Source organism: Stegastes partitus, unplaced genomic scaffold, assembly GCF_000690725.1.
Source record: "Stegastes partitus isolate 25-593 unplaced genomic scaffold, Stegastes_partitus-1.0.2 Scaffold503, whole genome shotgun sequence".
In the NCBI taxonomy this organism is placed as follows: Eukaryota; Metazoa; Chordata; class Actinopteri; family Pomacentridae; genus Stegastes; species Stegastes partitus.
Genome location: NW_007578234.1, coordinates 162120 through 176416, shown reverse-complemented (window position 1 = coordinate 176416; position 14297 = coordinate 162120). Strand labels below are relative to the sequence as shown.

Sequence of the window (14297 nt, the reverse complement as noted above, 5' to 3'; positions counted from 1 at the left end):
GATTTTTTTTGAAAAGCATGAGAATAATGCTGATGACAGGATGTGAAAATGTGTGAATTAAAAGTCCTCATTGTAGTTGATCAGAGTGAATCATGCAGTTTATGCCAGCTGTAATAGAACGCATTTGAAATGACATGCACGCTATAAAAACAGAAAGACAGTTTGTTGGAAGGTCGATAACCACATTTAATTAGAGGACGGACACCAGATGAATCATCGTACGTTACAAATCCCTGTTTTCAAGCCATTTGATTCAGACTCAGATGGCTGATAGCAGGAGATCAGACATTCTTTACAGACAGTGTGACTGACAATACAAGCAGTCGGATTGTAAAACATCAGGTGTTGTTAGTGTGACGTCGAAGCACAAGACTGAAACGATTCAACAAAACAACCATAAATCACATGATCATGATTGGTCTGAAAACAAAACGACATGAAGGAGCTGCCATCAGAAAGACTCCCGTTCATTTCTGCTGCCACCTTGTGGGCTGATTTGTTCAATACAGTCACATCATCACAACAACGGGATCCGTAGAGAAGAATGACAACGAAGACGCCACATTTGGTTTCATATATTTCAATCTGCTGCTGTTTTTCTTCACCGTTAGAGACAAAGCTGGTTTACAGTTATCCTAGTTGATTGTTCCTCTTTCCTATAAACCAATACTGCATTTACCATCAAACGTCAGTTCTGCTGCATCCTGTCTAGTCTTTCACTATGTGTCGGTTTGAGCGTCTCTGATGAAATCTACAGGAGTAGTTCCCCCGATGAGTGATTCATCAGTACTCTTGTTTTCTTGTTGTTCTGTTGCAATCAGTCGTGTGGTGAAAATCAAACAAGACAAGGACATCCCTCCACATGTCTGGATGGTGTCTTTTTATCTTTGCCAAAGCACAAGCAAATAAAAAACAACATTTAAGTGTCTGCGCTAATGTAACCTGCAGCTGTTGGCAGCTAAAATCAAACTACAAATTCATTTCAAGTTGTAAGCTGCCGTCACAAACAAGAAGCGAGTCAAACGTTCACGGCCGGCGTCTGTCAGGAGTTCCTTCTAATCACGAAGTACGGCTTGTTAAGGCGTGACAAACTATCATGTCCTCGTCTTCACATGTTTCTAGCAGATTGACTAATGCCACTGAACTGTCATCTCTGTTTCTTTGACAGCGTTGGGGGAGATGCCTCCTGAACCTCTGGGCTCCAGGTATGTAGAACAGAGGATACAGAAGGCAATAGAAGTGAGTCAGTGGGTAGCTGATGAACATCAGACAGTGCACCGTGTGCGTCAGGTACGCTGTAGATCTGAAAATGTTCACTAAGTACAGGGAGTTCATTAAGAGTGTGATGTGGTGAAGAGCCACACAAAGGAAATAACCAACAGTTATCCCTAGAATCAGTTTGGAGGGCTGGTCCTGTCTGTTTATCCTGCCCTGTCTGATAGTTATCCACAAGTGGACGTAGCAGAATGTGATGATAGCTAAAGGAAGGAGGAAGAATAAGGTCATACCCAAGGACACGCTAACAGTCATCGAGTAGGCCGACTCTACACCTGTACACATCTCATCTTCACCTAGGGGTATGGCCACACTATCCATCGAGTCCCTGATGCTCACAGCAGCACACGGCAGCCACATCACAATGCTGCCCACGAGGACTCGGCGTTTACTGAAGGCCTGCGCAGACACACGTGAAGCGTGAACCACGGTAATGTAAGAATGCAAAACCATGGCAGTGACTATTATTGGATAACTGTTCATTCCCAGGAAAAAAAACCCTCTCACAGCTCCACAGGCCGTCCACCCAAACACCCAGCTGTTGAGGGCATTGCTGGCCATAAAGGGCAGCGTCGTGGTGGAGCAGAGGTTGGAAACTGCGAGCTGCAGGAGGAAGATGTCGTGTGTGGTCCTCCAGGCTCGTTCCTTCAGAAGGACCCAGAGCAGGAAGCTGTTTCCAGGCAAACTGATGCAGAAGATGAGGGTGCAGAACGCAGCGGCGTAGACCTGAAACACTGTTCGTTCTCCTGGAGGATGTGATAAAGTAAAGTCAAAGTTGTCGGTGGTTAAGATTTCGTAGTAATAATAGTCGAGGTGCTCTATATAATCTCCATACGGATCCGAAGAAGGGGCCATTCTTTACTCGTTGAGGTGTTGTGAGGAAAATGACAATCGATCTGATGAAGAAAGAAGGATATGTTTGCTTTTTTAAATCATTTAAAATCACAATATATTGAATTGAATCAACAGTGTTTATTTTTCCTCCCTGGAGGTCCTTCACTGGCACCAGGTCAGCGTGTGCAGGGTCATTTTTATTGACTCTGATTTACAGTTTTGATCCAGTGGAAGTAAAAACGTGAATTTGGGGGGTTTTCAGATCCCGCTCCGGCCCGGTAATGTGCACAGAGAGACTCGCTGTTACAAAACGCTGTCCAGTGTCGCTTATGAAAGGGGGCCATGTTGTAATGGAACGAATCTGAATTAAGCGCCAGTGAGGAACTCTCAAACACATTCACACGTGCACATTCTGTCTGTTCAGCACATCTAAAGTTAGCGTTTTGATTCTCATTTTAACCAGTGGTCTCGAGTCTCATTCCACGTTTCTTGTCCTTGTTGGTAAATCTACAGTATCTGACGATAATATCTAGCATTGCTTCATAGTGTACATAAAGTAAAACTGTGTGATTTTTACAGTTATGCGTCCTCAAAAAGAATGAATTAATAATTGTATAAGTCAAGTCCCTGTTGGCCGGCTTTGTTGTGGTTAGAAGAGTAAATGTGAGGTGACCTTACCTCAGGGTCGCTGCAGGTTCCTCTCAGCGCTTGTGTCACTTGTGTCTTATAAACCCAGTTCTTGCAGGTGCTTTCAGTCCATCCGGGACCGGAGAAAAGTACCAACACAGCAGAATCTGAACGCCCGCCTGTGATGACTTTCCACCGGACTGTGTTTTGCAATAGAGAAGTGAAAGCAGCGGCACCAGGTTTCATCAGTGTTCTTTAATATAAAGCAACAAGAGAGAAGCTGTCGTACACGCTGGCATGCGTTCAACTTTTATCTTTATTTACAAAGACAGACTTTGCACTTCCAGCAGATGTAGATTCAGAGTTGATTGGAGCAAAAACACACACAAAAGATGTAATTAATCAGAGTGAATCACATTGAAACCGCTCTTTAATTATAGATTGATTAACTAAACTACAGGATGAAGCTCATACTATTTACACTCAGCCCAGTGTGTCGGGTGCCTTCCCGCTCATGTTTTAATGTTTAGGAAGTCTGAGTCTGCTGCTGTGATTCCTGCCAGCTTGAACCAAATTCTCCTCTGGCCGTCTCGTTAACGAGGTGTTCGTCTCTCTCGTTAACAGCTGCCACTCACTGGATGTTTTTTTTTTTTTGCTCTGTAACATTTAGAAGAATCCAACAAGACACGAAAACCAACTTCAAACAAGCATCACATTTCTTCCCTGTTCTGACATTGAACCTGAAACTCTGGACCACGGCTGTGTGCTTCGGTCACGGAGTGAATGTCTGCAATGAAGGAACTGATTGTGGTCTGATGGCCGTGTACAGGAGGACTGGAGCTCATGTGAAAGTTATAAAACAGCTACAGCTCAATAAATTCAACACTGATTCTTCTCCAGACGCTTCAGCAGGATGACCTGATGCCCGCGAGGTTAATTGAACGCCACAGTATTTAAGCTCTTTAGATCGTGTTAGCAATCAGTTTGGAATGTACATGTTGTGATTAAACAGCGAGTGGCGGCGTTGCTCTTTTCACCAAACACAGTTACAAGCGATCATTTATTCCCTGTTGTGATTTTGGCTCATGCTAAATATGTCATGAACATCCCAACAGACTGTTTCAAGGCAGGCCTTATAGCTAGCTTACGTATGTACATTGTGGGTTTTTGACGAGGTTTCCGTTCCGCTGGTGGTCCGACTACATCGAGAACTCCTCGCCGCTCGTCATGGACGTGATGGTGAGTCGGTTCTGCCCACTGCGGATGCTGCTGTTTCTGTGGCCCCAGCTCTTCAGCATTTTCTTCAGGTGGTTCTTGAATTTAACTCCCACAAACACGTAAAACACGGGGTTGAGGCAGCAGTGTGAAAAGGCAACAAGACGGCTAATGTAAAACGCGTAATCCAGCCTTTTGTGGGCTTCACAGGTTTCTGCCAAAGCATTACTGTTGCCAGGTTCTTTGGGCCAGAAATAGAAGGACTGGAGGAATATTACTGCATTGTAAGGAAGCCACCCCACAAAGAAAACAACCATGAGAATGAAAATGAGCTTTAAAGTTCTGTTTCGTCTTCTCTGGGCTGTAGGCCGCAGCAGCCTGCACATGATCTGAGAGTAGCAGAAAACGAACACCACTGAGCTCAGTATGAAGAGTGCGTTTTGCTGGTAGATTCCATACAAGCTCCAGCTGGAATCCTTATACACACAGTGATGTGAGTCCACGACTCCAGTGCCGACGAGGGCTGGACTGGCAACCAGGACGCTCACGAGCCAAATGATCACAGACGCTATGACGCTGCAGCAGCCTGTGGTGGACACGATGTTGGACAGAGGCCACATGACGGCGATGTAGCGGTGGATGGTCATCAGGATGAGGAGGAAGCCGCTGCTGTAGAAGCCGATGTAGAAGATGAAGTTCACTATTTTGCACGCAAGGTCCCCCAAAGTCCATCCGTGCATGTGGTAGTAGATCCAGAAGGGCAGACCTGCGGTGAAGAAGAGGTCCGACACAGCCAGGTTCAGGATGAAGGTGTTGGTGAGGGATTTGAGGTTCTCGTACTTGGCCAGAACCACAATGACCAGGATGTTGCTCAGCAGGCTGAGGACCACCACAAAGGAGAAGAACACCGGAGTGAAGATGTTCCCGAAACGCATGATGCTGGATTTGTCGCACACTTCGTCACCATATTGACCGTAGTCACTATATTCATCTCTGTAGTCGGACGGGATCTCACTGGTCGACTCAAAGGAGGTGCTTGTAGCGTCTGTATAGTATTCAGTTGACGTCATTTTTCTGCAGCACAAAGAGAAAACCTAAATTTAAGAAAGGCTTTGTTAGAGAGGGAAATCAGACAGTCTGGTAAATGTTCTCCTTCTTAACTTATTATCCTTCCACCTCAGTGCACAGAATGCCCCGACCAGCTTCAGTCTGTTCTTAGTAAATGTTAACCGACTGTGTAAAATCTGGGGGTTGTTTGTTATAAACTCCTACAGAGGTCAGAGGTCGTGATGGTGTTGGCATCGCTAATCTCTGGATCAATGTTTGAAGAGCCATGACTTGAGAAATAATGTAGCTGCAGCCCTGAGATTTGGCACTGAAGCGTACATACGGTCTTCAGTTCCAATGTTTTCACCATCAGACCTGCTCGATCAAACATTCGCCTTAAAATGCAAAAAACACAACCTCATTAATTCTTTTCTCATGAAGTTTGCACCAGACGACATGTTTAAAGCTTCTAAATAATATAAAAGGTAATCAAAAAACCATGGCATGTTTGGACACCATCATTTTGCTGGTTTGTATTTTCCTATCTAAGCAGACTTGTACCATTAAAGATCATATGGACACATCGACGAGCCCTCAAATTTTCAGGATTATAACAACATTATTTCTCAAGTTCAAACTTTGCTCCACCAATCGGCGCGAAGAAAACAATGTAAAAATAGACACAACTCCACCTTCTTTAGGAATTCTGAACTCAAAAACTACCGATCAAACCCAGATTTTTGCTTAACAACATGCATGCACAGAAAAAAACAGAATCAGACGAATATGAGACGGTCCGGTGTGAACTTTTTAAAAACTTGACTTTTTTAAGACCCGTGACGACATTTTGATTGTATAGGATGTCTGTTGTATCTTGTCTAAAAAAATTAAAAGCATATTTCCTCCTCAGGGTGAAAAGGTGTACATACAGCGCACTTCAAGATCATAAAAACTTATTTTAAGATCAGCGTCAGGATGGGAATCACAACCCAACACTGGTATTCAGATTTGATCTGAATATTGTTGCAGCCATCCAGGTGTAAAGATGAATAAAGATAAAAACAGTCTGGACATAATTACATTCAGTTAACTTCAAACCTAAACTGACAGGTTGTGGAAATGATCATAGTTAGATTTCATTATCCTTCCTTTGGTTGTCTTCTAACTCTGTCCTATAATATGTAGTATGAGCGGTTGCTTTCCTCAGTGACAGCTGCTTGTTTTAAACACACAATAGAATAAACAGTTTAATTGCAATTTTGTGTTTATTTGTGCAGTTTTTTGTGTCTCTAAGAAATAACTGAGAAATACGGAGACATACTGTACCTGCACAAAGGTTGCACAGCTGCCAGAGTCCTTCACGCGATGTCAGCAAACATTTGGTGAACTGAGATATAACCTTAAGTATCACTAACGAAAGCGAACTGAAACGGACCTTTGTTTTCACATCATCCAGCCTGATGACGACGGTAGGGCAGCCTGGTTTCATTTAGGTGAGGAGCATCGTTCCCTTTAACTCTTAACCACACGTTACAGTGCATACGTCAAACACTCGGACCACAGTCCTTACTGAGGTTGTTCCCCAGGGCTCTGTTCTTGGCCCCTTCTCATTGGTTGTTTACCATCTACCTCTTGGCCGTATTTTCTATAAATCGGTTGCGCTGCTATGCTGACGACAACCAGCTCTATCCACCACGCCTCCTCCACTCTCGTCCCTCTCTGACCGTTTACTGCAAATCAAACCTTCATGCAACTTTTTCTTTGTACTAAATCTACTGTAGCTAAACCTCTCTCTGACTGTATTCCAAACTTCCTCCTTTCCCTCAGGGTCACCCCCTTCCTCCTTTGAGCAGCAGACCCCAGGTGGTTTGAGTGCGAAACCCTGAACATCGGTGCCCCCCAGAGCTGTGTGCTGAGCCCTCTGCTGGACTCACTGTACACCAATGACTGCCTGTCCACATCACACTCTGACACCATCATTAAGTTTGCTGACCACACAGCAGTGGTGGGTCTGATCTCCAACAACATGAGGAGGACTATCTGATGGAGATCACCCACCTGGAGGACTGGTGTAGAGACAACAGCCTCCTCCTGAACGTCAGCAAGACCAAGAGCTGATTGTGGACTACAGCAAGAAGCAGCAGAGGGTACACCACCCACTCAGGATCAGTGGGACAGAGGTGGAGCAAGTGGAGAGCTTCAAGTACCTGGGTGTTAACATTATCAGGACCTGACGTGGTCCTGTCACATCAACACCCTGGTGAAGAAGCTCCACAGCGTCTCTACCTCCTCAGACGTCTGAGGACCTTTAAGCTCCCTCTCAAGGTGCTCAGGAACTTCTACACCTGCACCATGAGAGTGTTCTGGCTGGCAGCATCACCACCTGGATGGGCAGCAGCACCCAGCAGGACCACTTGGCCCTGAGGAGGGTGGTCCGCTCCATCAGAACCACCCTCTCCAACCTGCAGGACATTTACACCAAACGATGCAGGTTCAAGGCAGGAAGATCTCAGTGAGCCCATCCACCCCAGCCACAGACTGTTCTCTCTGCTGCCACCAGGGCGGCGCCACCGCTGCCTGAGGGCAAACACAGAGAGGATGAGGAGGAGCTTCTTCCCTCAGGCTGTCTGCCTGCTGGACCTCAAACAGCAGACTCAATAACAATCCAACTGGTCACTTTCAGTGTGGAACAGGTGCACAACACATTTCACTGTCCGTGTATACCTGTGTTTGTAACCAATAGGAGGCCTCGAATCCTTGAGTATGGACGTGGACGGGACATTATCTCTCCAAACACACATTAATGTTGTTGCTCGTTCTGCATATGTCCACCTACACAAGATGAATCGTCTCTGCCTGTTGATTAATAACATTTTTTCATATACACTGTGATCACACCCTGTAATGAATTCTGTCCCGTACGGTCCTTCTCTCATAAACATAAGACATTCCAGAGTTGCTTGTTTTTTTTAATGGAATTTCTTTCATAGAATATTAGTCCTGTTCTCTGGAAAACTAGTGGCTCCCTGTTCACAAGCATCTTCAAGGCCCTTCATAACCAACCACTTTCACATCCCTTGAAATGCTTTCACATCTACACACCCTCATGTGATCTCAGATCCTTTTCTGCCACCCAACTCTCTGAACCACCGGCCTGCTTCACTTCTACGGGATCTGGTCATGTACAATTTTGCACCGATGATGATTTTTACGCTTATTTATTGTATGAACTTATCATAGCATAATGACGCGTTGTCGGATCAAACGTCGTGATGCTTTGCTGCCTGTTTGTCTAACTGTGTTGTAAGGTGTCCTCGATTGCTTGGACAAATGGTAGCTTCATATGTTGCTGCTTTTATCTTGAAAGGAGCAAATTTGTACGTATGAAAATGTCTGACTTTTTTTTCTGACTTTGTTAACAGTCAGTGAATACATTTTTCAATCACATTATATTTATTCTGCTATAGTTAGAATAAAACAATGTAGGCAATATTATCTAACATTCATATTATTAATTGTTTTGAAACAGCTAAACTAGCCTCACTCAGACGGCATCAGCTGCAGTCTCGGGCAGGTCCTCACTTCCACAGAAGGAACAGAAATCCTCCTCTGAAACTGAAACCAATATGCAAAGAGGTAAATAATACATTTTAAAAAATTAAGTTGGTAGCAGGTAGTCATCATAATAATTTCGTTTTTAGAACAATACCTGATCCTTTGAGAATTTCCTCTTCCATGCTCCTTCGTAGACGCTGAAGAGACCGTTTTGATGAGTCAACGTCAAACGACGGTGGGACATTTGGAAATTCCATCACCGTCGTCTTGGCCATCTGAACAGTTAGCAAACAACACATTTTCTGTGTTTGGCATTACTCAGTAAAACTTTACCTAAAAACGTATGTTTCATAGAATTGCCTGCATCACAAAGACCCCACAGCTGGTGTCATCGTTCTGGAAGGTGTGGGTTGTCTCACCAGGTTGATCTTGATGCTAACCCAGTCCTCCTTTCCAAACCTGTTCTGGTGCATTTTGAAAAACTGTCTACAGGGTTAAAGGGAGATCAATTTTGGTTTAGATTTGTGCTTTCTCTGTGACTTTATTAAATGTACATAATCTATTATTTGCTCATAACCTGTTTAACATTACCCAAATCTGTCACCAGCATTTTTGGAGTCCACAGCTTCATTTGATCCTTTCTGAGGATCAAACACCTAAATGTGGTTTGACAAGGCATGAAGATACTGTTTGATAAAGTAAAATAATCTTTATGAACAATAATAAGTCATAGATTCATTCATTCAATAATTTCCTAAACGGCATGACACACACACACCTACACACACACACACACACACTCAGACAGGTGGTCTAATAACTGTGTTAGAACTGTTCATATAATAACAATTAAATAAAAGTCACACATTTTTGTATATACGAGTGATTAATACACTAGAAGCATTTTTTGGCTTAAACGAGTGTTTGTTTGTTTGTACACATCTGGCTTTCTGCTTATTTCTTGTGTTTATTTACTATTTGCCTTCTCAACCAACCTTAGCAGCGATAGCCGCAACCTAATTGGCCGATGCGCCTGTCAGTCATCCAGAGATCCCGCCTCCGACGGTAGCAAGTTTCTGCTGTATCACCCGCTGAACTGGACGCTCCGGACACTTTCCCACATCATGTGCGTATACTGCGATGTCGTGTGTTTAATACTAACGTGTTTGTCTCCACTCACCACCGAACTGCGGTGAACCGTGTCTGAATTTCACATGAAATAAGAACCGAGCTGCTGAGAGCAGGTGCTGGTCCAGTGTGCTGGTTCTGCAGCGCGTCGACAGGTCCATGTTTACGTCGCTGTTCGCTGCGTTCTCAAACAGTGTGAAGGTGATGCGAGGCTCTGGTTTGTGATTTCCACTAAATGTACGTGAATGTTGTGTCAGTGACAGCTGACGAGGGTGGCCACGCGCGGCTCACCTGCCGTCGTGCTGCACCTGCTGCACCTGCTGCCTCACGCCGCTCACCGGTGTGACCAACGAGCTCATCCATTCCCTCTTCTGCTGGATATTTACATTTGTGGAGTGTTGTGACAGGCTGTCCCCCTCCACGTTGTTTATAGTCACAGGCTGTAGTTTGTCATGATGCACATCCAGGTACATGAGGAGCAGTGTGCTCATATGACGAGGACATTTCAGAAGCATGCAAAATGAGTTTAATCTCTTTATTTCCCTTCAGACTCCAGAAACCCCTCTCCCCACCATGGCTACCCCCCCGTCTGTTGGGGATAAACAGCTGCAGAGGATAATCAGAGACCTGCACGGTAATCAAGCACATGTAATACACCACATTACATGTTTGTACATTTTGAAATGTGCACACAGGGAACTTAATCAGATCAGTCATAGATTCATCCTGGAACTGTTTTGCATCACAGATTAATTTATCCGACAAAGAGTTGTGTTTGGATGCGATCTTTTGCAGCGATGTGCTAACAATGCTTCACTCTTTCCTGACAGACGCCGTGTTGGAGTTGAGTAGAGAACACAAAGAGTGCGCCGAACCCATAACCGACGACAGCGCCAACCTGCACAAGTTCTTCTACAAACTGGAGTACCTGCTGCAGGTGTGTTGTCATGTCGGGTGCAGCAAAGCTTCCTTAAGGGTCCCATATGGTGGAAATCTATTAAAATGTGTTTAGATATGTTTGCTCCTGCCGTTCCTCAAGCAAGTGCAAGAGTGAACACAAGAGTCTTCATGCACCCCTAGCATCTGAACAACTGAAGAGTCTTAGCACGTTGGGCTCGGTGGTTAGCACCGTTGCCTCGCAGCTAGAAGGCCACCCGGGATCTTCCTGCGTGGAGTCTCCATGTTCTCCCCGTGCAGCGTGGGTTCTCTCCGGGTTCTCCGGCTTCCTCCCACAGTCCAGAAACATGTTGAGGTTAATTGGTGATTGTAAATTGTCCGTAGGTGTGAATGTGAGTGTGCTTGGTTGTCTGTCTCTAAGTGTAGCCCTGTGATAGACTGGTTACCTGTCCAGGTGAACCTGCCTTCACCCTGAGTCAGCTGGGATAGGCTCCGCCCCCCATGACCCTGGTGAGGATTAAGGTGTAGAGATGATGGATGGATGGTATTCCACAGGTCAGAGTTTAGAGAAAAAGTTCAAGAGGAAGCTTTAGGACTGGATGGCTTCTGTGTTTTCAAGGCAGCTGTTGTGCTTCAGTGCAATCTAACCTCATCTGTTGACTTACCTCCTGCTCACTGTGCTCACATGTTCCCGATATTGTTATTCTTATTCACATATTGTTCTGTTTCTGTTGTTAGAAGTGTGAAACAGTAGCTGCCTGATGAAACCAGCTGTCACCTCATAGTCATTTTCAAGCAACTGAGCTAAAGATTTTCTAACTAACTCTCCAATGGCGGCTCTGCCACGACTCTCCGTATACAGCGATCATTCATGGGTAAAATTAGAAGCAACAGGAAGTCTTGGTCTCACACAAACATTCACGTCTGTGTCGGCTGTCACGTGATCAGAGAGTCTCTTTCCTGAAGGGCTCCTGGGCAGCAGCAGGTTGCTGGTTTTCAAAGCGACTGACTGCTTTAGAACGCAGCTGAAACCGGGCGCTACAGAGCCGTGGTAAAACGAAGCAGAAACCTGAACGACACAAAGTGAGGACCTTTCAAACTGCTGCTTACAGTTTAATGGGGTGATTCAGTTTTCATTTGAAGTGAGCGATGCTGCTGACGTGACGAGAGATGTTTGTTAAAATCAAGCTGCAGATTGTTTTCTTGATTCCTTTTGTTTTGTTTAAGCGACAGTCCAAGACTAAAAATAATCTTAATTTAACTGTGACATAAGACAGTGAAAGTGAACTTTATTAAATGATCAAAACATGGATTCTCAGCTGACTCACTCTTTGTCGCAGCTCCACTGTTCAGATCAGTGTGTCCGGGAGTTTTTTTTCCCAGGCGTCAAAAACTACTGAGAACTATACTGACGATAAGAAAACATCACTGTGTGGTCATAAAATAAATGAAACTTGTGAGCAGAAAGCTTAGCGGTGAGACTGTGAGTAAAAAATAAGCAAGCGATTAGAGAAATGTCAGATAAAGGGAAAATAAATCAGTCTTCTCCCATGAATCGACTCAGAGCTGAGCTTGTCGGCTCCTCGCTGGAGTCCGGCATCACAGAAGACTTCAGGTGTAACAATGAGGCACTTTGTGTTTCTCAGTTTGACCAGAAGGAGAAGACAACCTTCCTTGGCCAGAGGAAAGACTACTGGGATTACTTCTGCGACTGCCTGATTAAGATCAAGGGAGCTAACGATGGCATCCGTTTTGTTAAATCCATTCCCGAGGTAATCCTCTGCAGCACACACACACACACACACACACACACACACACACACACACACACACAGCGAGTGTGTGGCGTGCAACACAAGCACAAACACAAATACACAGTGACTGTATAACCGCTAATCCTCTGGTCGCTGAGGTCCGGTGAGACTCGCTGCTGCTAATTCACTCGCTGTGTCGCACCTGAACCGTTTCTTCCTGACTTCCTGTCCCGGGAATCCACGGCGGTGAGCGTTGTTAGATTAGTTTGTTCTAGATGTTACCTGTCGATCGTTTAGCCTTCATCGTAGCTGATGGCTCGATGCTTTGTGCCTGAATCCTCTCAACAGAGTTTAGTTTCTGCCTGAAACATACACGACTTATGTTGTATGTAAATAGGTTTGCAGCTAATTATAACCAATACATCCCCTGATTATTCTCTTTACTGATGTTTAGCCCATAAACTGATTATTTAACATATTCGCAGTTCTTGTTTTGTCAAATTCACATTTGAGAAGCTGGAATGAGCAGTAATAAATAAAAAAAAAGATTTTATATCAAAATATTCTCACCATCAACTCATGAAATGTGAGAAATCTGCTGTTAATTGATTTCTAGACTTACGATGTGTCTAAAGTGTGAAGAGTTGTTTTCTGTGTCTTTCAGACCTTGAGGACGATGTCGTTAAAAAAAACTAAACTTACATAAGATTACATATAATCCATAACGGAGCACCCTGTTGGGTCATGCAAACGCTGGAGTCGTGGATTATGGTTCACTGTGAGGCTGTTTTAGTTCATTATATCCAGGAAGTGATATTAGGACGAGGCGACATCATCAGACGTCTTGTGTGTCCGACCATCTGGTTTGCTGTCATCTGTGACGAAAGGAAAAGCATAAAGATCCTCAGGTTGGAGAACCAGTAAAGGTTTACATTTTGAATTTAAAAATGGCAGAAATGGAATATTTGATTCGTTCCAGTGTTTGTGGAAGAGCCTGTTACGAGCTGAGAGGGCTGAATAATAAACATGCTCTGCTCTATAGGCACTGGAGAACTGTGGGCCTGTTGAAGTTTATTTAGGGACTCGTGGGTCAGCGGGCATTTCTTTTCAAATCACACCGTTCAGTCCGGAGCATCTATTAGCTGCCTTCAGTATTCTAACTTAGAATATTGCCTTTTTAAAAAAATCTTATTTTCATTTTCATGTTAAATTCTGTTCCTTGTTCAGTCGTCTGCGTCCTGTCCATTGGTCGCAGACATAAAGACATCTCCAGCTGGTGTCCTTCTGGTCGATCTGTGTGTCTGTTGTCTTACTTAAATCCTCCATCTGCCAACGTATTGGAGAGTCTGGGCTTACACATGTACATGTAGTCTCCATGTAGTGGTGGCGTCTGAATGTCGTCGTCCAGACTGAAACAACTACTCTGACAGCTGATCTGTCAATTAGGGTATTTTATGAAGTAAAGAAGTAAATATTTCCCGGCTGCAGCTTCTTCAATGTGACTTCTTCATGTGCTCTGTTCCACATCACAGTAAAATGTGGGTTTTCGGGTTTTGGCAGGACAAACTGAAACCCCTTCGCATAAAATGAACTCCGTGTTTAGCACGTACCTCGGCTTTGAGGTCATGTTCCGACATGTTTTCGGTGCGATGAACTAAATACGGTTTCCTATCCAGACTTTAGCTGCGTTTTTCTCAGGAAGGTCTGTCAGCTGGCTGCAAACTACGAGTAGACGATGACACTCACAAAAAGTCCACATAGAAAGTAATAAAGTAGATATCTATTAAGGTGCAGCATTTCAAAATCAACTGTGGCGTTACATGTCTGGTTTCCATGGCAACGTGATGCTTACAGCGTGTGATGCTGTAACTCCACGGCTTCATTCAGTGTTATTAGTGACGCACAGCTCAGCATGTTAGCAGATAAACACATTCCCTCAGCTGAGAGTCTGGATCGCTCATAAAT

The 14297-nt window shown here is 44.4% G+C and overlaps 3 protein-coding genes across 4 annotated transcripts in view; 1 reads left to right on the top strand and 2 right to left on the bottom strand.

Annotated features, from left to right (window-relative positions):
* LOC103361420 (chemokine XC receptor 1-like) overlaps positions 1-3921 on the bottom strand; it is a 9681-nt gene extending 5760 nt beyond the window's left edge. The window contains exons 1-2 of one of the 2 annotated variants that reach the window (XR_520405.1): positions 2788-3921; positions 586-2171 (exon numbers count right to left, since the gene is read on the bottom strand). Coding sequence is in view for 1 of the 2 variants with exons in the window: in XM_008287496.1 (XP_008285718.1) it covers positions 1060-2130 (1071 nt within the window). In the remaining variant the exon portion in view is untranslated. Of the gene's footprint in view, positions 1-161; positions 2172-2787 lie in introns of those variants that run through there. The other variant, XM_008287496.1, reaches the window with a different exon arrangement.
* The window catches only part of LOC103361433 (uncharacterized), an 8322-nt gene extending 1845 nt beyond the window's left edge, over positions 1-6477 (bottom strand). Inside the window, exons 1-2 of the mRNA XM_008287510.1 lie at positions 6325-6477; positions 3940-5045 (exon numbers count right to left, since the gene is read on the bottom strand). Coding sequence (XP_008285732.1) covers positions 3940-5021 — 1082 coding nt within the window. The 5' untranslated portion in view covers positions 5022-5045; positions 6325-6477. The remainder of the gene's footprint in view (positions 1-3939; positions 5046-6324) is intronic.
* A 3118-nt stretch (positions 6478-9595) lies between these two features.
* fyco1b (FYVE and coiled-coil domain autophagy adaptor 1b) overlaps positions 9596-14297 on the top strand; it is a 20978-nt gene continuing 16276 nt past the window's right edge. Inside the window, exons 1-4 of the mRNA XM_008287488.1 lie at positions 9596-9679; positions 10231-10315; positions 10512-10618; positions 12225-12350. Coding sequence (XP_008285710.1) covers positions 10255-10315; positions 10512-10618; positions 12225-12350 — 294 coding nt within the window. The 5' untranslated portion in view covers positions 9596-9679; positions 10231-10254. The remainder of the gene's footprint in view (positions 9680-10230; positions 10316-10511; positions 10619-12224; positions 12351-14297) is intronic.